The following is a 22,156-nucleotide window of genomic DNA, read 5'->3' as shown; positions in this document are numbered from 1 at the left end:
ATAGACCTTTGCCACGCAACAAAACTGAGGAAAATCGACCGATCTAAACAGGTTTGGTATTATTAGGAGACAGATTTTTTTTGTGCATGCATTTACTTAAAAACACTACTGAAATAATATATGACTGAAGAGGTACGCGTCAACGAAAGACCTTCTCTGGAGAACTTTAAGAAGGATGCGGTACGGGCTATAACCCGTGTTGACGAAGATGTTAGGCAGGAAAATGGTGAACAATCTGTCAGATCGCTGGATGGGTATGAGTTGCAGGGTGCTGATGAGCAGGAAAACATCGAGGTATCTACTCAAGATGAAGCCAATATTCAGCCCCCCCCTCAATTGGTAGCCAATGAAGAAAATTCTGTAGCTAGTATGCGTCCCGAATCAGATTTCAATAGCAACCAGCTAGTAGATGAAAGGAGAAACTCAAAAATACCGGTTAATCTATCAAGCGTGAAATCTACTATTTTATTTGTGAAGGCAACACTAGAGGAAATACTGAAAAACAAGGCGATGCAAAAGCAAAGTACCCGTGAAAAGTTGGTGGAAAAAACAGTAAAAAAGCTGAATGAGACTATTACCCAATCAAATGACGAACCGCAATTTTTAGATTCCCTGTTAGTATTTGAAGCATTGCGAGCATGTTGCCGGACAAAAATTCCTGATGTTCAAGTCAGAGCGCTTGACTGTTTGTCAAAACTGTTTTCTTTCAAAGCCCTAGATGAATCTGTGTTGGTGAATCCCCCTGATTCCATGGCATCCAATGATCAAAATGTTATTATGCAAAACAATGGGATTACACCACCGCCAAGGATGAAATTAGTGGATGCTGCCATGGATACAATAACGGATTGTTTTGATGGGGAGGCGACAGATAGCAAGGTTGAGTTGCAAATTGTCCGTGCCCTTGCAAATTGTATTTTAACCGACGAACCCACAAATTCTTGTCATGGAGCCACACTATTGAAAGCCGTCCGGCAGATCTACAACATTTTTATTTTGTCTCTAAGTCCATCCAATCAAGGTATTGCTCAAGCAACTCTAACACAAATTGTTAACTCTACGTTTGACAAGATCAATATACCTTCTGTTAACCAGTCTTCCTTAGCACAAACGACCCCGAGAAAGAATAGAGCGGACTCCACAACTTCATCGTTAGGCAACGATAAATCTTTAACACTTAAAACCCTAGAACATCTAAATGAAGAGCAGGATGCATATGATGAGCCACAAGATTCCTCTTCTCTAGATGAGCAAAGTCTATTGGCAAAAGATGCCTTTTTAGTATTTCGTGCCATGGCGATGCTTTCCGTAAAGCCACTTGAGGATAACTTAGATATGCGCTCATATGCTGTAAGGTCTAAGCTGCTATCGTTACATATTATGCATTCAATTATCAGGGATCATATCGATGTTTTTCTTTCACATTCGGTTTTGCTACCTGGAAAACCAAGTATTAGTCTTGTTGATCGCATAAAGCAATACTTATGTCTTGCACTTGCGAGAAATGGAGCATCGCCAATCATTCCAGTATATGAAATAACATTAGAGATTATGTGGTTATTAATCTCTAATCTAAGATCCGAGTTTAAAAGAGAGATACCGGTTTTTTTAACAGAAATATATTTCACTATCTCTGACATGAAGAGCTCTACCTCGCATCAAAAAAAGTATTTCCTAAATGTACTTCAGCGGTTATGCAATGATCCAAGGACTTTGATTGAATTCTATTTGAATTATGATTGTGATACCAACATGCCAAACATAGTGGAGACGATTGTGGATTACTTAACAAGACTGGCACTTACGAAAGTTGAAATAACTCCATCCCAAAGAGCTTATTATGATGAACAACTAAAGAAACCGTCAGCTACCTATAATACTTTACAGCTTCCTCTTTTGTCTATCACAAATGTTGGATCGCTTGCTCAGAATAACCACACATCCCTATTTCCAGTAGAGTTTGCTCTAAAGATGACTTCACTAAATTGTATGGTTGCAATATTACGATCGCTAAGTTCTTGGGCTCATAAAGCACTTGGTACATCGATTTCTGCGAACTCCAATAATAGACTGTCTGTTGATTCTACTATTGAAGGCAGAAACTCCTCAACTTGCAGTTCTTTAAGTGCTGTAAATAACAACGTTAATTCTACAGAACAGGACAGCACTCAACCATCTGAAGCAAGTGAAGAAGTTGATAATCCGGCTCAATTTGAAAGTTTAAAGTTTAGGAAGACGGAATTGCAAAAATGTATCCGTATGTTTAACTTTAAGCCGAAACATGGTATAGATGAATTATTGAAAAAGGGATTTTTGAAAGATAAGTCTCCGAAAACTATAGCCCAATGGCTCCTCTTAACTCCTGGCTTAGATTTGGCCGCTGTTGGTGATTATTTAGGTGAAGGATCAGAGGAGAATATTGCTGTCATGCATGCATTTGTTAACGAGCTCGATTTTACTAGTCTTTCATTAGTTGATGCTTTGAGAGTTTTTCTTCAGAGATTTCGATTGCCTGGAGAGGGTCAAAAGATTGATAGGTTCATGTTGAAATTTGCGGAGCGATACGTGGATCAAAATCCTGGTTTGATTGCGTCGCTAACTGCCTATACGTTATCTTATTCGATTATTATGTTGAATACAGATCTTCACTCATCACATATCAAGAATAAAATGACGCTTGAAGAATTTATTGATAACAACCGCGGTATTGACAATGGACAGGATTTGCCAAAGGACTTTATTATCCAACTTTACAATGAGATTGCGGACAATGAAATCAAATTACAATCAGAGCAGCATCAGGCTATGATTGCGGGTGGTATCCAAATGACACAACAATCTGCGTTTGCTTTTTTTAGAGGTAAAGATTTAGAGCGAGAAGCCTACATGCAAGTTTCGAAAGAAATCTCATCTAAAACCGAGCTTGTATTTAAGAATTGGGATAAGAGCAAATCAAATGATATGGTCTACTATGCCGCTTCACATGTTGAGCATGTTCGTTCAATATTTGAAACACTGTGGATGTCATTTCTGGCCGCATTGACACCGCCATTTAAGGAATATGATGATGTGGAAACAACGAATATTTGCTTAGAAGGCTTAAAAATTTCTATAAAAATAGCTGCTAATTTCCGCATTGATTACGCAAGGACATCATTTATTGGTGCATTAACCCAGTTTACCAATTTACAAAATGTTCAGGAATTACAACCCAAAAACGTCAACGCTATAATTGTACTATTGGAAGTTGCACTATCTGACGGTAACTATTTTAGAAATTCTTGGAGGGATGTTTTAATTATTGTTTCTCAAGTCGAGAGACTTCAGTTGATTTCCAAAGGAGTTGACGGTGAATCTGTCCCAGATGTAACTCAAGCAAGACTCGCAAATCATCGGAGCTCATTCGATTCAACAAGATCTGCTTCTATGTCATTTTTTGAAAGATGGACTAAAAAATCAACGCCAATTGAGCTTGCGCAAGAAAAGCATCATAACCAAACTCTTTCTCCAGAAATATATCAATATATTTCATCCAGTAAGCTGGTTGTCTTGATTGATCGTATATTTACGAATAGCGCGACACTTTCAGGACAAGCCATCTTAGATTTTATCAAAGCATTGACGCAGGTTTCTCGTGAAGAGATAGAATCTTCACAAGATGCTGCTACTCCAAGAATGTTTTCACTACAAAAAATGATTGACGTTTGTTACTATAATATGGATCGTATTAGACTAGAATGGTCACCTTTGTGGGCAGTTATGGGTGAAGCATTTAATTGGACTGCAACAAATTCCAATTTAGCCGTTGTTTTTTTTGCGATTGATTCTTTACGTCAATTGTCAATCAGATTTCTAGATATGGAGGAATTGCCTGGTTTTGAGTTTCAAAACGATTTCCTAAAACCATTCCAGCACGTAGTTCAAAACACAACAAATACCGAGGTGCAAGAGATGTGTATGGAGTGCTTCCGCAATTTTATCTTAACAAAATCTGAAAAGATAAAGTCGGGTTGGAAGCCAATTCTAGAATCATTAAAGTATTGCGCCCAATCTTCAAAAGAAAGTATAGTTGTGAAAGCTTATCAACTAGTCACTGTTGATGTCATGAAAGAACACTTTGAAAGTGTGTTTGCTCAAGAAGATGCATTCGCGGAATTAGTCTCAATACTTGGTGAAATTACGAAAAATAAGAAGTTCCAGAAACTTTCACTTCATGCTTTGAAGTCTTTAAAAAAGATATACGAAAAAGTTGCCGACATATGCCTGAAATCACCCTCTGAAGAATTGCTGCACGGCAAGGACATCTTCAATGATGTATGGTATCCGCTACTAAATACGTTTAATGATACAATTATGACTGCGGAAGATCTCGAGGTTAGATCCCGGGCATTAAACTTTATGTTTGACTTTTTGGTTGCTTATGGATCAGATTTTGATGATGCAATTTGGGAAAATGTGTGCACGAAACTGTTGTTTCCAATATTCAATATTTTATCAAAACATTGGGAAGTTGACCAATTTAATAGCCATGATGACCTTAGTGTATGGCTTTCGACAACTTTAATACAGGCGTTAAGGAATATGGTTGCACTATTCACGCATTACTTCTCTTCACTAAATATGATGTTAGATGGCTTTTTACAGCTTTTGGTTTCTTGCATATGTCAAGAGAACGATACAATTGCTCGGATTGGTCGTTCTTGTTTACAGCAATTAATATTGCAGAACGCCACAAAGTTTAAAGATCAACACTGGTCTCAGATCACAGATTCATTCTCGAAGTTGTTCAAACAGACCACTGCGACGGAATTATTCGATTGCGATCCCATTCATAGGGGGAGAAAACCATCTGCAACCGCTTCCTTCGTGACTGAAATTACTGAACCTGCGGACGTGGATAGAGATGTGGAACGCGCACAGTGCGAGGAAAACAGCGAGGATGTAGGCAACGCAAGTACTGAAATTGATAGACCGACAAGGCCTCTTGCTCGCACGAAGAGTAGCGAGGATAGTCGCAATCGCGTAGCTGTCAAGAATGCAATTGTTGTGAAGTGTGTGCTACAATTACTAATGATAGAATCACTAAGCGAACTGTTTGCCGACGAGAACTTTGCGAATAATATACCTTTACTAGAGGCTGTGAAGCTTACTGACCTCCTTGAAACATCTTACGAGTTTGCCCGAGATTTCAATGACGATTATGATCTACGTAACAGGCTAGTTAACGCCCACATTGTTGAAAAAGTACCAAACTTAATGAAACAGGAAACCAACGCAGCAGCAGTCCTCATCGACATCCTTTTTAAGCTTTACTTGAATGACGAATCCATCTCGAATGCTAAATCCAAGTTGCTCACTCGCCTAGTCACAATATGCACACAAATAGTGCAAAGATATATTGCGCTTGAAGAGGGCGCCATGGAGCGCATTATAGTTAGCTGGCGTTTTGTTATTGTTGAAATACTGCTTGGTTATTGTGAATTCGACGATAACGATTTCCGAAAGCATTCGCCCGCCATGTACGCGCTTGTACTACAGGTTTTAGCGAAAGACTGCCCTCCGGACCTAAGGAATGCAGTCAAAGTATTCTTTAGCAGAGTCGGTGAGATATATCTATACCAAGGCAAGTGATTCCTTTCCGCCAATACATTATTCAAAGATCATTAAGCATGATCTGTTTATCTTTGTCAACCTTGTTGAATAACCCAGTTAATGAACAACTTTCAGCATCATTTCAAGGTCGCAGTGAACGAGCATTTGTAAATTACATGGTATATGAATCATCCAATAAGATCCAGCCGCGCTAAATGCAGACAAGTAGCAAATATAAAGGTACCATTAGGTTTGTAATTAGTAGCCGGTGTTCTTCTGTCCCTCCTTCCAGAATCATGTTGAACACGCTAATTCATTCGCCGTTTCTCAGGTTTGAAATAACTCTTGTTCACACGCGAGAACGGTTGGGCGCCGATGCTCAACAGTTACATGCCACCTATATCTAATCGTACGTGACCTACGCGATATACAGGGCTGGTACGATGTGTTGTCGTTTTTAACGGCTACCCAACATTGTACGTAGTTTCTTTTTTGTCACTCCAGTTGCCAGTGCCTTTGGGTCGACAGAGTTTCTTCCGCACTTGCCGATCGAAGACAGCAGTAGCAAACGATATATATAACTGTAATAGAAAATATACATTTTTCCATCTTGTGTTAATTTTACCGCCAGAGCCTATTAACTCAACAGTATAGAGCGTAGAGCGGCCTGTTAGGAGAAAGAAGCAATAAATATAACAATGTCAAGTTCTTTAGAACATAATGTGGTTCATGAAGCCCGTGACGTAGCATGTAAAGAAGCTCCAGAGCACTTTCGCATGTCACAGCCTGGCGCACCTTATATTCGCGACATGGCACAATACCAGGAAATGCACAGACAGTCGATTGAAGACCCGGAAAAATTCTTTGGAAAGGTGGGGAAAGAATATCTAGATTGGGATAAACCTTTCACCAAAGTCAAGTCAGGTACTTTAGAAAATGGTGATATGGCATGGTTTTTGAATGGTGAACTAAACGCATCATTCAACTGTGTGGACAGACATGCCTTTGTTAATCCCGACAAGCCAGCAATCATATATGAGGCTGATGATGAAAAGGATAATGGTGTTATTACCTACGGTGAATTATTGAGACAAGTTTGTGAAGTTGCTGGTGTTTTGAAGTCGTGGGGGGTACAAAAACGCGATACGGTTGCGGTATATTTGCCAATGATCCCAGAGGCCGTTATTGCTATGTTGGCCATTGCACGTTTGGGCGCTATCCATTCTGTTATTTTTGCTGGTTTTTCTTCAGGTTCTTTGAGGGATCGTGTTATTGATGCTGGATGCAAAGTTGTCATTACCTGTGACGAGGGTCGCAGAGGTGGTAAGACCGTCAACACTAAAAAGATTGTTGATGAGGGTCTACTCGGTGTAGACACTGTAAGTCATATCTTGGTTTTCCGGAGAACTGGCTCTGAAGTACCAATGCAAACCAATAGGGACTACTGGTGGCATACGGAAACAGCCAAGCAAAGAAGTTATATACCTCCTACCCCAGTGAACTCTGAAGACCCATTATTTCTTCTTTATACGTCGGGATCCACTGGTGCTCCTAAGGGAGTTGTCCACACAACCAGTGGTTACCTCCTTGGTGCAGCTATGACTACCAGATACGTCTTTGACATACATCCTGAGGATGTTTTGTTCACAGCCGGTGATGTTGGCTGGATCACAGGTCATACATATGCGGTATACGGTCCCTTGATGTTAGGTATCGCAACGATAATTTTCGAGTCAACTCCTGCTTATCCCGACTACGGTAGATATTGGAGGATTATCGAGCGTAATAAGGCTACCCATTTCTACGTAGCCCCAACGGCATTAAGATTAATCAAACGTGTTGGTGAAGCAGAAATAGATAAATATGATATCTCATCGCTAAGAGTCCTAGGTTCTGTTGGTGAGCCGATCGCTCCCGATCTTTGGGAATGGTATAACGAACGCATTGGTAAGAACAACTGTGTTATCTGCGATACCATGTGGCAAACTGAATCCGGTTCACACTTGATTGCACCTTTAGCCGGCGCAATTCCTACCAAACCTGGCTCCGCCACTGTACCATTCTTTGGTATCGATGCATGTATCATTGATCCGGTCACTGGAAAAGAATTGTTGGGAAACGATGTTGAAGGTGTGCTTGCTGTCAAGTCTTCTTGGCCGTCTATTGCGAGATCTGTTTGGAACAATCATAACCGTTTTCTTGAGACTTATTTAAAACCATACCCAGGCTATTATTTCACCGGTGATGGAGCTGGTAGGGATCATGACGGCTATTACTGGATTAGAGGAAGAGTTGACGATGTCGTCAATGTCTCTGGTCACAGGTTATCAACGTCTGAAATTGAAACGGCTCTAGTTGAGCATGGAGGTGTTTCTGAAGCCGCTGTTGTTGGAATAACTGATGAGTTAACTGGTCAAGCAGTCGTTGCATTTGTATCCTTGAAGACTGGTATTTTACAGGAAGTTCCAGGCGAGGGCCATACCCTAGATGTTATACGCCGTGAATTAATTCTACAAGTCAGAGGTGAAATTGGACCATTTGCTGCTCCAAAATCTGTTATTATTGTCAATGATCTCCCAAAGACTAGGTCAGGCAAAATCATGAGAAGAATTTTGAGAAAGATTACATCCGGAGAGGCTGATCAGTTGGGCGATTTGTCCACCTTGGCAAATCCAGAAATTGTTCCCACTATTATTGCAGCAGTGGAAAATCAGTTTTATGCTAAGAAGGAATAAATTCTAGCATAGTTGCTAGCCTTTCGAGATATCTCTCCAGGTTTTAATGAGGTCATACCATATATCTTTCCTCTATTTTCTCATGTATAAAAAACAGGGTTAAAAGTTTAAACTTATACTGGTGCACGACTTCTAATGGTTGTGTTAAGCTGTCATTGAGAGGCCATTGTGCTATGCTTGTCAGAATAAAAATCTGGCGTTCATAATTCGTATTCGTGCTGCGTAGCGATTTGCAAAAAACCTCTAAAACTGAAATACTATATATTTTATCTCAATTGATATATGTACTCGAATTAGTTACCTACGAACCCCAATATTATTATGATAGTAATAAGGTGTTATTTGGAGTTTGGAGTTTCGGTTCCCCTGCACGTTACAATAGCTCTGCTTACTTAACATATGTGGCTGCACGAACTCCAATGATATCGGGCTTTTTCGATCATCGGTATAACTAAAAAACTGTTGTCATGTCGAATTGCGTAAATGTAATGACCAAGTGCGAAGAACAAAGTAATCCTATTGCGTTATTTTAAACAGTAATTAAAATTTCTCCGAATGTGGCCGGATGAATTTTGTGATTGATAGTTGCATTACCTATTTTCTCGTAAAATCCCGATAATAACATTGCGAATAAACACCAACTCCTTAGAAGCAAAATTTGCTAGCGACGCGTTAAGTCATAACAGCCTTTTTAGCGTATCGGAAAGTCCTGCAACTAATCATTGGCGGGGCTGTAGTAGTTTTTTGTTCCATGCTAATAAATGATGTACATGATAAGAGTGCATACTAAGAACTACGTAGTTATTCTAGGCTATTTTAGTTCCTTAAGGCTGTCAAATAAGGCAAGCAAGCTGACATATAAAAAATATAATAACATACAGTAATGTATCTTATATTTCGGACTTGCACGACATGTAATCGACGACGGCGGCAGTTCCTGAATCTGTAAGTTAAGATGCTAATATATATCGTATAGTTTTATCTTAAAATATCGCATAAAATCTGACTTACAATATTGACATAAAGATATACCTACAAACACAAGCGTTAGTGATAAGGGTTCAATTCAAATATTTAAGATGGGCTATTTAACGACTTCAAGATACCTTACAAATTTATCGCAATTCAAGAAAACGGATTCATTATCCCTTAATTCCATTTGGCCCGTACATAGAAGAGCCGCTGTTCTCGTACTCCTATTTATCGGTAACCGTGGTGAACTAAGAGTGTTATTGACAAAGCGTTCAAGAAGGTTAAATTCCTTTTCTGGGCAAGTGTCTCTTCCAGGTGGAAAAGCAGACAACGAGTCTGAAACGTTTGAAGCAATAGCGAGACGTGAGGCACAAGAAGAGATAGGCTTACCTTCTAGCGATGAAGTGCTACTAAATAATTACGGGTTAAAACTCGATTCTGTTTCAAGAGAGATCCCTCACTACCTTTCACAGACGTTCCTAAGCGTAAAGCCATGGGTTTGTTTTCTCTATAATGCTCAAACTGACAATGAAAAGAAATTTGAGATCCCATTGACAATGAAAAGGGTATTTACAAAATTAAACCCTGGCGAGACCTCCTCTGTCTTTTCAATCCCTTTGTCGGATCTAATATTTCACGAAGTTTCAAATCCTAGGGGAGAGAAAGAATATGTACGCCATGAAGAGTATATTGCCAAATGGGGTGGAATTGCATGGAAAATAAGACATTACTATTATTCATTGAATAACATATATGATGTGCCATGGCTTAACGAAGTTGACGATTTGAGTTCGGATGATGGCATATATACAAATGAAAAAAACTGCAGGCATGTTTGGGGTCTTACGGCCAAAATACTACACGATATAGCTATGGTAGCTGAGGGTATAATGGATCCTGAACAACAGGAAACTTCAATTGGGCATGAAGAGCTAATACATGGACTTTATGAATTTGGGAGTCAATTACATGGAAAAGAACGCACCAATTGGGAGAAAAACATGATGAAAGGCAAAAAGCAGTTCAAATACTCGGATGTCATACCATCTTCATACTGGGATAAGTTAAACACCCACATTCGGAATTTTTGACATCTCTCTGATAACATAGCCGTGCTTGACCATTAAGTAAACAATTGGCACAAAAATGATGCTAAATATACACGTTAGATTATACTCTACTATTAACGACTTAAACGCTTTGTATATAACGGATCTTCATCATCTGCACTTACACCAACACACACTTTTAGGTAGTAAATTGCATCGAGTCAAAAAGACGAAGAAGCTGGCAACAAAAGTTTAAACCAAGGCTGGGAAGTCAGCTTTGATTGGTTGCTTTGGAGCATTGTGAGATCCTCTCTTACCTCCTTTCTTACCACCTCTGCCTCCTCTTCTAGAGCTTTGGCCTCTGTTTGGAGCAGGGAAGGTTTCAGTACCATCAAATTCCAGGTATTGCTTGGTCTTAACTTGTTTTGGCTTGTGGGTCTTAACCTTGGCAGGTTCAACAAACACTTGCTCCTTCTTAACAAATAGCTCAGCATCTTCCAATTTCTCAACTTTTTGCGGAATAACAGTGCTGTTCAATTTCTCAGCATTCTGCTCGTTCAAATAAGCCTCTAAAGAAATAGCAGCGGGTTGTTGTTCCTCGACGTCTTCAGCAGCCAATTCAGCTTCAGCAATAGCAGCACCAGCCTCTTCATCAGCTAGTTGCTTCTCATTGTCACCCCAAGCTTGCTTGATCTTCTTTGCAGAGTCAGTTTTGCCAGTTCTGGAGTGACGGTCGTAAGGCTTGTTTTCTCTACCTTTCCCAGCAACAGGTGCATCCTTATTCTTGTTTTGGGATCTACCAGCTTGCTTGTCTTTGAAAGCAGCGTCGTTGCCAGAAGGTTTTGGTCTGTTATTTTTAGCTTTAGATGGGTCAGCTGATGGTGGTGGCACATCGGCCTTCTTTGAGGAGGTAGTCTTCTTGATGATCTCCTTTGGTGGAGCTGTAGTTACAGTAGAGTCTTCGACGTCGTTACCTAATAGGTCAAAAGGGTTCTGTATAAACCATGTAAAGTTAGTAATTAATTCCATTACAGCTGGTAGGTATATGCCATTGATGCTTGTTAACTATTCGTGGCTATTTCTGGAGCCATAGAACTCTCAGATCAGCTCAAATATGCAAATAAACAAGCAAAAAGGTCTCGTATCGTCACTTCATATACGTACAGACATAGTGATGGACTATTGTGTGCAATGTGTGTTCTGCCAGGAGCTAAGTACAAAGATTTTATTGGGCTGGAAGAAGAAAACTCTTAAAAATTGAAAGGGATCTCTTGCTAAGTTGTCACGGCAAATACTATCCAAACCTGTCACAGAATACTTTGCAGGATTCTGGGGAGAGTTCCTGGGGCTCAAGTGTAATGCCTAGATATTACTTCGTGAAAAATTTGTCGCTTCCGGGATTGGGTGAAGGAACTGGTCCGAAGGTCTTGCGAAATATATGGTCTGAACGTATACAATGATTCACGTGATTCTGATTAGGAACCGCCATTACAGAATTATAGACACGCAAATGGCACATGTAAAAGAATGGTACGTTTATACAAGTCAGAAAGACACTTAGCAAATACAGTAAAGCTCATTTTATATTACTAGCTCATCTATGGATAGGCAAAATAGTGATATGGTAGATAATGTAAACGGTATGGAACTGGAAGGTGGTAATAAGAAGGACAATGTGCCGACGCGATCTAAAACAAGTGTAAGCAGCGGCAATATCGCTGTTGGTGGAAAAAACTCAGGTTCATTAAATGCAGCGAGCCTGGTTATGGCTCATAAGCCAATATCAACCTCATCACCAGAAGCCTTGGCTGCAGCTCAGCAAGTGACGCCGAAAAAGTTGGCTCAGCTGCTGTTGTCTAAGGGACCACTTGCAATTCGGTATATAACGCAGGCGTTAACTGAAGAAATTCCAAGCTTCAAGGACCTATCGGCGTCTAAGCAGAGAAGATTAATAATGAGTGCACTTGAAGCAGGAGACCAGGAAAATTCTGTTGTATTTGCTAAGATTGGATGGGGTCAATGGTCTGCGAAACCTGTTAAACCGCATTTGTTTGTGAAAGAACGAGAGATGACAAATCTAGCAAATAGTAAAGTAAAGGATATAATGTCTCAAGAAAGCCGTCGCCGAAGTAGTAGTAGCAATACAAAGAAACAAGTAAAGTCTGGATCTTTCTTGAAAGAAATGAAGAAGCCGCTAGTGAATGCTCAAACAGGTATTTACATTGACGAAAACGCTCTAGCATCAGATGAGGATGATGACGAACAGGGCGATGATGCAGAACCATTGAACTACGATACTTTCCGAAGAAGACAATCTAGCGTTGTTGCTATTGATCCACCTCCACAGGAAAAAGGCGACGCCAATCATGCATTGTTGAGATCTATGATAACTAAGCCCAATAGTGGAAGTACCACTAATAATCGTCGTCGCTCATCATCGAAAATAAGATCGGTCTCAGTGTCGAAGCCAGGTACCTACAAAGCTCCTGTGCTAACGAACGACTTCGTGGATAGTGGTGCTCGAAGGCTCTCTTCTCCTTTTACTGAGTACCAAAGTAAGAGCATGATCGAACTGGTTGCGCGAGAAGAAATTTCCCCTGACGAGTTACTAAGTGGCGGCATATCTAGTACTGCTAAGGGAACTGCTAGGCGTACAAGTGGTGTCACAAGGCGGGACGCGAGAGTCTCTTGCAGCAAGGAGTCATCAATTAGATCTACCCTACTTTTGCATAATAACTACAAGATTGTATCACCTTCACATTCTGCAATAAAAGAATGTGCTGCAGTGCAGCCGATAGTGAACATCATTGGGGATAGTGAACAGGATCATGAAGAGATTCCTCCTCCAATGAAACTAGAGCCCCAGCATGTTATACGTGACACCGATCATTCTGATACCGATGAGGAGGATTGGGCTAGTATAGGCGCCCCTGCTTTGCGTAATAATAGTTTGCACAATGCTTTGTCTTCTCCTATTCCACGCCAAGGAAACTCTACGTCTGCTGCTGCCCCTAAGGCTGAATCCTCCCAAACCTCTCCGAGGTCTAGCTCTAACAATCACGTGCAAATAACTCAAAATGCATTTCACCTATCATCAGATTATCGCCAGCAACAACAACAACAACAACAACAACAACAACAACAACAACAACAACAACAACAACAACAGCAGCAGCAACAACAGCAGCAGCAGCAGCAGCAGCAGGAAGTGAGATGTACTACTGGTCACACGCCACCACCGGATACCGAAGACGCTGCCTTCCTTTTAATGAGCCTGAAGTCTTAATTACGTGATTTCTCACATGACCTCCCCTTTTTCCTGTCTGTTATTGCTTTTTTTGATTTCACATATATTCGCTGTCCGTTCTTTTTAGTCGCACAAAAGTTACCCTTCCACCCCTGCCTGCCTCTGCCCCTTGAAACTTAGAAATCATGATAAAGTATAACTATTTAACACCATGTTCAAAGTCAGGTAAACTAACTAAACATTCAAAGACGAATACCATATTTGTGCGCGGAATCAATCTGGGACAGGGTTAATAAAGGACTTTGGTGAATATCAAGTGTTTTAGTCGTTATGACAATCCAGAGCATCACCGGTACGACTTGTGGAGATGATGGAATTAATTCTGGGTCAGGTAAGGTTTATCAGAACTATTTGATGCCTACACTAAAACTATATGATGCAAAGGTATCGATCAATCACTGGCAATTGAGAGATTGTGTGAAGTATTCTTCAACAACTCCGGGAAGCGTATATTACATTTATGATCATTCGGTCCGATCATTAGACACAAGGTCTACTCAACGAGAAATACAGAATGAGAAATTAGAGAGGCGCAAGAGAAGAACATCCATGACTAATCAAACACCGCGCTGTGAACTTTTAAAGGACTACCATTCACCCTCGGAACTTGTTGTTCAATTTGACTATAAACCGAGATGTTTCCGTGAAAACGGGGGTTTGATCGCATGCGGAGGCTTAATAGGGTCGGATGATAGTGGAAGTAACCTGAATGGTTTCTCTCTGCATTCTGAAGAAGGGGATGAAGATAATCTTACCTCAGTGCGTGGGTCTGAGCGTCCATCTGCCGTTCGTACGGCTCCAAATGTGGAACCTATGAAACTAGCCAATAGTAGCATCCTCACAGATAATAGTTTTTATGGCAATCAACTGTCTTGGAAAGGTATTGTCGCATTGTACAATATAGAAAACGATGTCTCATTAACCTATAAGTTGGGGCAGTATATCAATAACTGTGTTGAATTATATCAGCGTAATTCTCAGCAGTACGATTTATACACCTGTAATAATGATTGTCACATGTATCAATGTGACGTTAGCAATAGGGGCGTTGAATTAACGAGGCGATTTTCTGACCTAAAGTTCGCTCTAAACAGTACAGCAATTTCCCATGACGGAAAGACTATGGTGGTGTCTGGCGATTCAAGTAAGTTTGCAATTTATCACCAAAACCAACTTAATGGATCATTCTCATTGCAGTATGATACTGCTCCTGATTGGGGTTCGAAGTGGGCTAAAACAAAACGTGTTCCAAGGTATGCTATAATGGATAGATCAGAATACGTTGACCGAATTTATGATTCACCTGGTGGTGACAACGGTTTTTGTACAAGCTATAGTGAGAATGATTTGCAGATGGCCACACTATTTCAGAATGGTTTATGTTTAGTATACGATATGAGAAAAATGGACACTCCGTTAGCTGAAATATCTTCTACTAGAAGACATTCCCAAAATGGTTCTTTTAGAGTCTGTAAGTTTAGTCAGTCCTTCGATGATTTGTTATTCATCTCTGAACATCAAAGTCATGTCCATGTGGTGGACACAAGAAATTTAATGAATCACCAGGTTATCGTTATACCAGATAAAATCAAGAATAATGAGGAAGTTGAAATTTTAAATACTAACTCATCCTCGGCTAGACGTACTTCACCGTCAACTAGTGATCCTTGTGTCACATATGCAACGAAAATCCCGATAAGAAGTTTAGAGCCAGAGGTCTTACCCTATCCTAAGGTCGCATTGTATTCTACCTTGCATCAAAATGGCTTTTCTGACGACCCTAGTTCTACTCCATTTGGCGCTGATATGACACAACGTAGGAGGAGACACTCTACTTTTAGAGTTAGAAGATATTCAACTAGTACTAGAGGACCTCCTAACAATGAAGGGATAGTTGATGGTATTGATCCAACTATTCTGGACCATCATTATACGGATCAAAATTATCGTGCAGTTGATAATTACAACTATGTTATCAATGTTAGTCCCTCTGATGAGACGCGAAATTCGGAATCTACCGTCGATGATTTATCTAGGACGGCACGCAATACGATGCCAATGGAGGATATGGTAGATGATGAAACACTGGAGGAAAACCAAGGTGTTGCAGATGATGAGAGCGATTCAATGAATTCGATTGACGTCTATAATGACGGCCCAGAAGTTGGCCAAGGGGGACAGTTCCTTTTTAGCAACCTCCATAGTTCGAGACCTCGTCATGAAGGTATGTCGATGACAATGACTAGTGTACTAAACGGCAATAGAAGGGACTCATCATCTAGGCTTGGAAGAGCTCCTCCGTTTATTACTACTACTGCAGACTATTTTGAAGAAAATAGCATATCTGGCATTGACTGGATACAGGATGCAGAGGGTAGTTCATTAGTTATTGGAACAGATTATGGTATAATAAAATGGAACATCAACTCGTGGGCTAGAAGGAGTTTCCCATGTTATGATTTTTGTTGACTCCAATTTCATACAAATTACGAATAATATCAAACACAATAATTTAGTTACCGACAAAATTACATATAAATGGTTCACTATATATATATATATATATATATATATGTATATATATATATATGTAATATGTTAATGTACGAATCACGTTTTAATGTAAAAAATCGCATACAACTGAATAATATATAATATCTAAAACTGCATGAAAATAAATTCAAATTGCGTGTGAAAACACTAATGGGCGATAAGGGATGTTTTAAAGCGTCAAAGACCCGCCTTCAAACTAATCAACGATATCGGCCGTGTGGGTGATATCACCATCAGACTCATTCTGGTCTTCCTTCGCGACATTATTATATTGGTCCTGTAACTGCTTAAACTCTTGCTCATCTTCAAGTAATGCATTAATGCCGATTATTTCACTTTCGTTAAAAATATCCAATATTTTTTCAGCTTCTTCAATTGACATATTTGCAAACACCTCATTAATGTTATCTAAACTTTGTGTTTTTACAGCCTCTTGCATTTCCTTTGGTAACGTCTTAAATGCTTCGATTTTCTTGAGTTCTTTAGGGTCCTGTGAATCGAAGTCAGGAAGGTTCACTTGTAATTCTGTAGATTCATCTAAGGATTTCAGTTGGATCGTTTCAACATTTCCTTCCTTTTGGAACTCTTCGGCTTGTTCTGCTCTTAATACTTTACAGCGTTGTATAACATGATCAAACTTCTTTTGAACTGATTCCAAAAAGGACTTCTTTCCCGCGATATTTGCAGCATTGTAGAAAACTTTTTTAAAGAAAACGGTAATCACCTCAGTAAGTTCTTGAACATGTAGGTGCGGTATCTTTTTCATTGAATAGATCTCACGGATATAAGACATCAATTCCGCCTGATGGATAACTTGATACGCCTTTGAAGAGTCTCCATCCATCTCATATTCGAAAGCCTTCATCATCAACGCATCAGTCTGCTGCTCTGATAAAATCTGTAAGTTCTGCAGTAAAAACTCTTCCGATTTCTTGTAGTCTACAGCTGTAATATCTCCAAAAAGTTCTGTTTCTGGAGCTAAAGCCATTGGATCATCTTTAAAAGTAATAAAGTCCAACCGTGGAGGAGGCAATTTAATATCATTAGAACCACTAGAGATGGCAGCGTACTCAGCAGGTTTCATGTACTTACTTACTTCATTATCAGAGGGAGACGATTTGTTTATGATACTCCTGTCAAACCCTGTATGAACATCCTCGGAAGAAATATGTAGTTCCTTCTCCTTGTAAAGTTCTTGCAACTTAGTCTTGGCTTCTTCTGTAACACGGGTGATTTTTTCTCTATGTTTCTGCATCATTTCCCTGATAATAGCACCGTCCTTAGGGTTTTTACCCTCATCAATCGCATTTTTTTCTAGCTGTTCAAACAAATCTTCTACCATTTCATTGTAAGGAGGCATGTCAGGATCAACACTGTCGCCTAATCCTCTTTCAGTTCTATCAAAGTTTTCATTGAGAAATTTACTGACGCGATCCTTTGAAAGCAATTCCTCGTCTCCTAGTTGGGCCATAATTTTATCTGCTCTTTTATTTAAATGAGCGTACATCTCAATCTGGAACTCTAAGTTCTTAATATCCTGGTTTCTCTTTGCACGCTGTTCATGAATGGATTGCTGCTTCCACCTGATAAATGACCGTTTGTCCACATTTGGGTGAACTTCAATATCTGAATCATCTGAAATCTCGATCTTATCCCACTTAGAATAATCAATTGGCATATTTATGAGTATGAGAAATTACTAATTCGTACCATAAAGGGGCCTTGCTTAGATATAATTGAATCACGAATTGTTTATCTTTTTAGCGTTTACGTTTAATATATATTGTTACATAGAAATGAAAGTGATCATCACGGTAATCTTCTAGCAAGTTCGGTCTATCACTACTAACGGTAGAAGTCAGGTCTTGATATGTTAAGGCCGTATTCCGCAACTGCACTGCTTAAATCATTCACAGTTAGCGTAACTTTGTTAGCATTAGTCTTTTCATTTTGTTGATGTTGCTGCTGTGATATTTGCTGCGTACCAGGTTGTTGCTGTCCCAGCATTAACTGTCTTGCCCTGGCTTGGCCGTTGTTTGAGTTATGCACTGCGATTGAGGACCTAATCCTAGAGTATTCATATGCATCTGAGGCAATATCACTCACAAACTTTTGTGTAGCTAATGCCAGTAGTCTCTTTACTCTCACATCAGTGCATTCAAAACCATCTTTTGTCAAATAATAATCGATTACAGCGTCTGGAATGATGGGAGGATTATCAACCATTAAATCGAGTATTTCACTTATTGTCTTATCTTTACGAGTGAATTCAGGAATATCAAATAATTTGCTTTCCGTTGAATCTGTAACTGCATTCGCTTGGCCATGTTGTTGTCCCTGATCTCCGAATATTCCAAGATTATCCAGCGGAGCATCTTCGTTGTCGTCGAACTCGTTTAATTCATCTTCAACATCAATATCCTCATCGATGGCCATTTCCTTCTCAGACATCGAGGCTATGTTTTAAATTATTCTAACTAATTAGCAAGGATTCAATGCAATAGCTCAGGTGAATATTAATGTTGGATTCTTATTCTAGAAATATGATTACTGGGTGTCTAATGTGTAGATCCCAAGGAGGGTAATATTTTACGTACTAAATGATAACTACTGTAGCACAACCAAGATAATATTATAGAGCTAAATTATACTTCCCATGCAGCGGCTTCTTCTTCTTCATTCTCATCCTGCAAAGGTTCATCAATTGTGTTAATCTTGATATCGCTGCACAAGCAGCACTTTGCCGACAATAGTTTGTCCAATTCTGCAACATTCATTGAATGCTTGCCAGTACGTAAGAGTGTTTTCTGGAACGACTCAATTTTACTTCTCATGTTGAAGTTGTTGGATTTGATAATTTCCTTAATTATGCAATCTGTATGGAAGTTATGGCCACATGGGAATACAAAGAATTTCCTAGTAGTGAGGATATGTCTGCAAATGTCACATGAAACACCAGGCTTTAGCAATTTGTGTCTCTTGCTAAACAAATCGATATCCTGTCTGATCTCTTTCTTAATTTTGATGCAATTGTTAATCTCTTGATATATATGTGTCATCGATACGCGGTGACCTTCTAAGCTCCTGACTAATTCGTCCTTCAGATCAGCAATAGTAGTCAACTCATTGAATAATGGCAGTAGGTCTTTTATGGTCAAAACCTCATTAGACTCCTGTATAATTGATCTAATAGAACGATGCACATCTTCATTTGAATGAATTGTTACACGAGCTATTTTTAACCACAGTTTCTTTAAAATCTGAGTGTTCTCAGTTTCCAATGTAGTGACAATCATTTTAGCGGAGGAGACCATACCCTTCGAAAGCGCCAAGTCTACCGCGTCATCGTAAAGCTTCAATTGCGAATATAAACGAATTGCAACGGAGTACCTCTCTAATTTTAAACTTAGTCGCAATACAAAATTGGGATCAAAACGAGTAGGGTGTTCATTTATAAACTTGATAGCCTCTTGCTCTCCATCTGTTTCGGAATCCACTTTTGGCGCCAACAACATGAATATGACCGTATTATGAATAAGACTATCCTCCGGTTTGCGTTCTTTTATATACCTTTTCAGGTAAGTAAGAGCATAATTTTGTAACGGTCTTAAAGAGAGTTTCTGTTGCTCTTGGAAATGACTAAAATACGTTAACATTGAGGGAATTAATTCAACAGGATCAACGTCTGGGACCTGCATCCATGCATTTATAGTTGCGGCTGGTGAATTAATCAGTAAAACTGATGCGTATTTGTAAATGGACTCAGCGTCTTGTAATGTGACAAGTACCTTCAATGACTCGTACCAGTTATCGGATCTTATCCAATAACTTAACACATACTCATAGTCCTCCATCAAGTTAGCAAAGTATAGTAGCTCACTTTTACGGTTTTGTTGAGAAATTATTTGATATACAGTTTCTTTGTCCAAGAACTGTAGATTCTCCTTCACGAATTGTCTAAACTCCTTCTCTAAATTACTCTTCGAGGTCTTTAAATCATCCAACTTCACATCATTATTCTCTTCGTTCAGAGCTTCTTCTGCTTGGTTTAATTGGTTCATAAAATTCCATATTATCCACGAGGATATAATAAACTTCTGGATCTCGGTCGACGCCTTTTTTAATGTTTCCAACTTCGTTATCAAAAATGTCTGTAAATATATTAGATCGGGAAAATTCATAAACTTCAATGCAATTGAACCAACTGCAGCTCCCTGTTTTATTAAACCGTATTCCCGGGCAGAATCTAACCATTTTTCGTCAGCATATAATGCATCCGCGTGTTTCTCTCTCACATAATCAAGCTGCGAAGATGACAGGCCTGCTAGATTCAGTGCTGCATCAAACTTTCCATTTGCACACAGTAATTGCCATATTCCGTCAAGTTCGTTCTCTATCACTATCTCATATATGTTCTCTGTTGAGTGACACCAGAAGGTTGGGGGTGTTTGCGAATAGTCAGCGCACAAAGATAGCATTCTTTCGTCTTCTTTACTAAAGATTATATCCTGGAATACAACTTTATTGTTTATTTTATTAATAATCAATATCTCAGAGCCTCTGAGCAAAATAAGATGGTATTCAGTCAGTAATAGATCACGTATTTTGTTTTTTGACGGAGGCAGTTCATTCAATAGCAGTAAAGATTTAGATAACGAAGCAGCGTACCCATCACCGATATTACCCAACAAAATCCCAGCCTGCGTAATCCAAGCAAAATCTTGGTTATAAACTGCAAATTTGCAAACTTGATCCTTTTTCGTAGCTCCAAATTCATCCACCTTATTGGGATGGTGTTTGCAGAACGTTAGGGGGGTGCTGTTTTCGGTAGGCTCCCAGTACCTATAACTATTGCCAGCAACAATAACTGCTTCTCCGTCGCTGTACCATTTGAGGCCGTCAATTGGTGAGTCACAGTTGAAAACCTTTACTGCAGTCGGGTCTGCTTGTGAAAGGTCCATGTAATATATCTTACCTTGTCTTGTCCCTAATAATAGTTCATACTCGCTGAACGACCAGTCTACACTAATAACGTCATACTCCTTTCTATTAAATTTCTTCAATAACACATACTGGTTATCTTTTCCATTCTTTGAAATATTATTTTCAGCATTCATGATTATTTGTAAGTTGCATGCATAGTATTTTGCAAAATTCGTCTTAATTAACGCCCTGGTGCCCTGCACATTCATCCATATCTCTAAAATCTTCTCCTGATTAGCTACTAGAATTGGAAGATCTAATCTAAAAACTTTTGAAGGGTCTTCCAAATTAATAGAGAACATTTGTCCACTCCTTAGGGTGAAACACATAATGTTCTTTTGAACTGCCAGCGAACAAACATTATTATTTATTTCCTTTATAAATCCAAGTGAAACATGCTCTATCTGTACCTTCATCCTAAACCCATTCACTCTGCTTACTCGCTTAAAGTATGATATCTTAAGGGATACACTGGAGCAAACACATTTTCAAAACATTGATTTTTAAATCTTGAAAAATTACTAGACATCGCAGGACTTAAACTATTAATACCAAAGCACATTGGAATAATAAGGCAAACAGATGCAATAGAAAATGAGTACACCAGGTATTCCCGTTAAATTATTGAATGAGGCACATGGTCATACTGTCTCTCTTGAATTGACTTCAGGTGAAACTTATAGAGGAAAGTTAGTAGAAAGTGAGGACAATATGAACTGCCAGTTAACAGACGTCACCCTCACAGCTCGCAATGGGAAGGTAACGCATATGGATCACATTTTCATTAGAGGTTCGCATGTTAAATTCTTTGTCGTTCCTGATATGTTTAAAAGCGCGCCACTTTTTAGAACAGGGCCTGTACATAAGCCGCCACCACCAATACGGGGGCCAAAGAGGAGGTAGTTTAGTTTTCAGTATGTGTGTAAATTAGTTTAATATTAGATATGTATGATTATAGTCTTATA

General features: G+C 39.3%; 10 protein-coding genes across 10 annotated transcripts; 6 read left to right on the top strand and 4 right to left on the bottom strand.

Annotated features, from left to right (window-relative positions):
• Positions 1-120: 120 nt before the first annotated feature.
• SEC7 (Arf family guanine nucleotide exchange factor SEC7) lies at positions 121-5,631 on the top strand (the record flags this gene model as incomplete). The annotated part of the gene is made up of 1 exon (XM_018130521.1): positions 121-5,631. One exon carries the CDS (start codon positions 121-123, stop codon positions 5,629-5,631), a length of 5,511 nt encoding a protein of 1,836 aa, XP_017986010.1.
• Positions 5,632-6,290: 659 nt separating this feature from the next.
• ACS2 (acetate--CoA ligase ACS2) lies at positions 6,291-8,327 on the top strand (the record flags this gene model as incomplete). The annotated part of the gene is made up of 1 exon (XM_018130520.1): positions 6,291-8,327. The coding sequence occupies one exon, from the start codon at positions 6,291-6,293 to the stop codon at positions 8,325-8,327; it is 2,037 nt and encodes a 678-aa protein (XP_017986009.1).
• A 1,079-nt stretch (positions 8,328-9,406) lies between these two features.
• On the top strand, positions 9,407-10,390 carry PCD1 (8-oxo-dGTP diphosphatase; the record flags this gene model as incomplete). Its single annotated transcript, XM_018130519.1, has 1 exon — positions 9,407-10,390. The coding sequence occupies one exon, from the start codon at positions 9,407-9,409 to the stop codon at positions 10,388-10,390; it is 984 nt and encodes a 327-aa protein (XP_017986008.1).
• A 210-nt stretch (positions 10,391-10,600) lies between these two features.
• STM1 (Stm1p) lies at positions 10,601-11,518 on the bottom strand (the record flags this gene model as incomplete). Its single annotated transcript, XM_018130518.1, has 2 exons — positions 10,601-11,341; positions 11,513-11,518. The coding sequence occupies 2 exons, from the start codon at positions 11,516-11,518 to the stop codon at positions 10,601-10,603; spliced, it is 747 nt and encodes a 248-aa protein (XP_017986007.1).
• Positions 11,519-11,948: 430 nt separating this feature from the next.
• On the top strand, positions 11,949-13,634 carry STB3 (Stb3p; the record flags this gene model as incomplete). The annotated part of the gene is made up of 1 exon (XM_018130517.1): positions 11,949-13,634. One exon carries the CDS (start codon positions 11,949-11,951, stop codon positions 13,632-13,634), a length of 1,686 nt encoding a protein of 561 aa, XP_017986006.1.
• A 291-nt stretch (positions 13,635-13,925) lies between these two features.
• GID11 (Gid11p) lies at positions 13,926-16,124 on the top strand (the record flags this gene model as incomplete). Its single annotated transcript, XM_018130516.1, has 1 exon — positions 13,926-16,124. The coding sequence occupies one exon, from the start codon at positions 13,926-13,928 to the stop codon at positions 16,122-16,124; it is 2,199 nt and encodes a 732-aa protein (XP_017986005.1).
• Positions 16,125-16,404: 280 nt separating this feature from the next.
• On the bottom strand, positions 16,405-17,886 carry CDC37 (Hsp90 co-chaperone CDC37; the record flags this gene model as incomplete). Its single annotated transcript, XM_018130515.1, has 1 exon — positions 16,405-17,886. One exon carries the CDS (start codon positions 17,884-17,886, stop codon positions 16,405-16,407), a length of 1,482 nt encoding a protein of 493 aa, XP_017986004.1.
• Positions 17,887-18,053: 167 nt separating this feature from the next.
• TAF10 (Taf10p) lies at positions 18,054-18,659 on the bottom strand (the record flags this gene model as incomplete). The annotated part of the gene is made up of 1 exon (XM_018130514.1): positions 18,054-18,659. The coding sequence occupies one exon, from the start codon at positions 18,657-18,659 to the stop codon at positions 18,054-18,056; it is 606 nt and encodes a 201-aa protein (XP_017986003.1).
• Positions 18,660-18,853: 194 nt separating this feature from the next.
• PEP3 (tethering complex subunit PEP3) lies at positions 18,854-21,607 on the bottom strand (the record flags this gene model as incomplete). The annotated part of the gene is made up of 1 exon (XM_018130513.1): positions 18,854-21,607. One exon carries the CDS (start codon positions 21,605-21,607, stop codon positions 18,854-18,856), a length of 2,754 nt encoding a protein of 917 aa, XP_017986002.1.
• A 178-nt stretch (positions 21,608-21,785) lies between these two features.
• SMD3 (mRNA splicing protein SMD3) lies at positions 21,786-22,094 on the top strand (the record flags this gene model as incomplete). Its single annotated transcript, XM_018130512.1, has 1 exon — positions 21,786-22,094. One exon carries the CDS (start codon positions 21,786-21,788, stop codon positions 22,092-22,094), a length of 309 nt encoding a protein of 102 aa, XP_017986001.1.
• Between the last annotated feature and the right edge of the window lie 62 nt (positions 22,095-22,156).

Source organism: Eremothecium sinecaudum, chromosome II (genome assembly GCF_001548555.1).
Source record: "Eremothecium sinecaudum strain ATCC 58844 chromosome II, complete sequence".
Taxonomy (NCBI): domain Eukaryota; kingdom Fungi; phylum Ascomycota; class Saccharomycetes; order Saccharomycetales; family Saccharomycetaceae; genus Eremothecium; species Eremothecium sinecaudum.
Note: the sequence above shows the minus strand (reverse complement) of the source record. Positions and strands in the feature narration are given on the sequence as shown.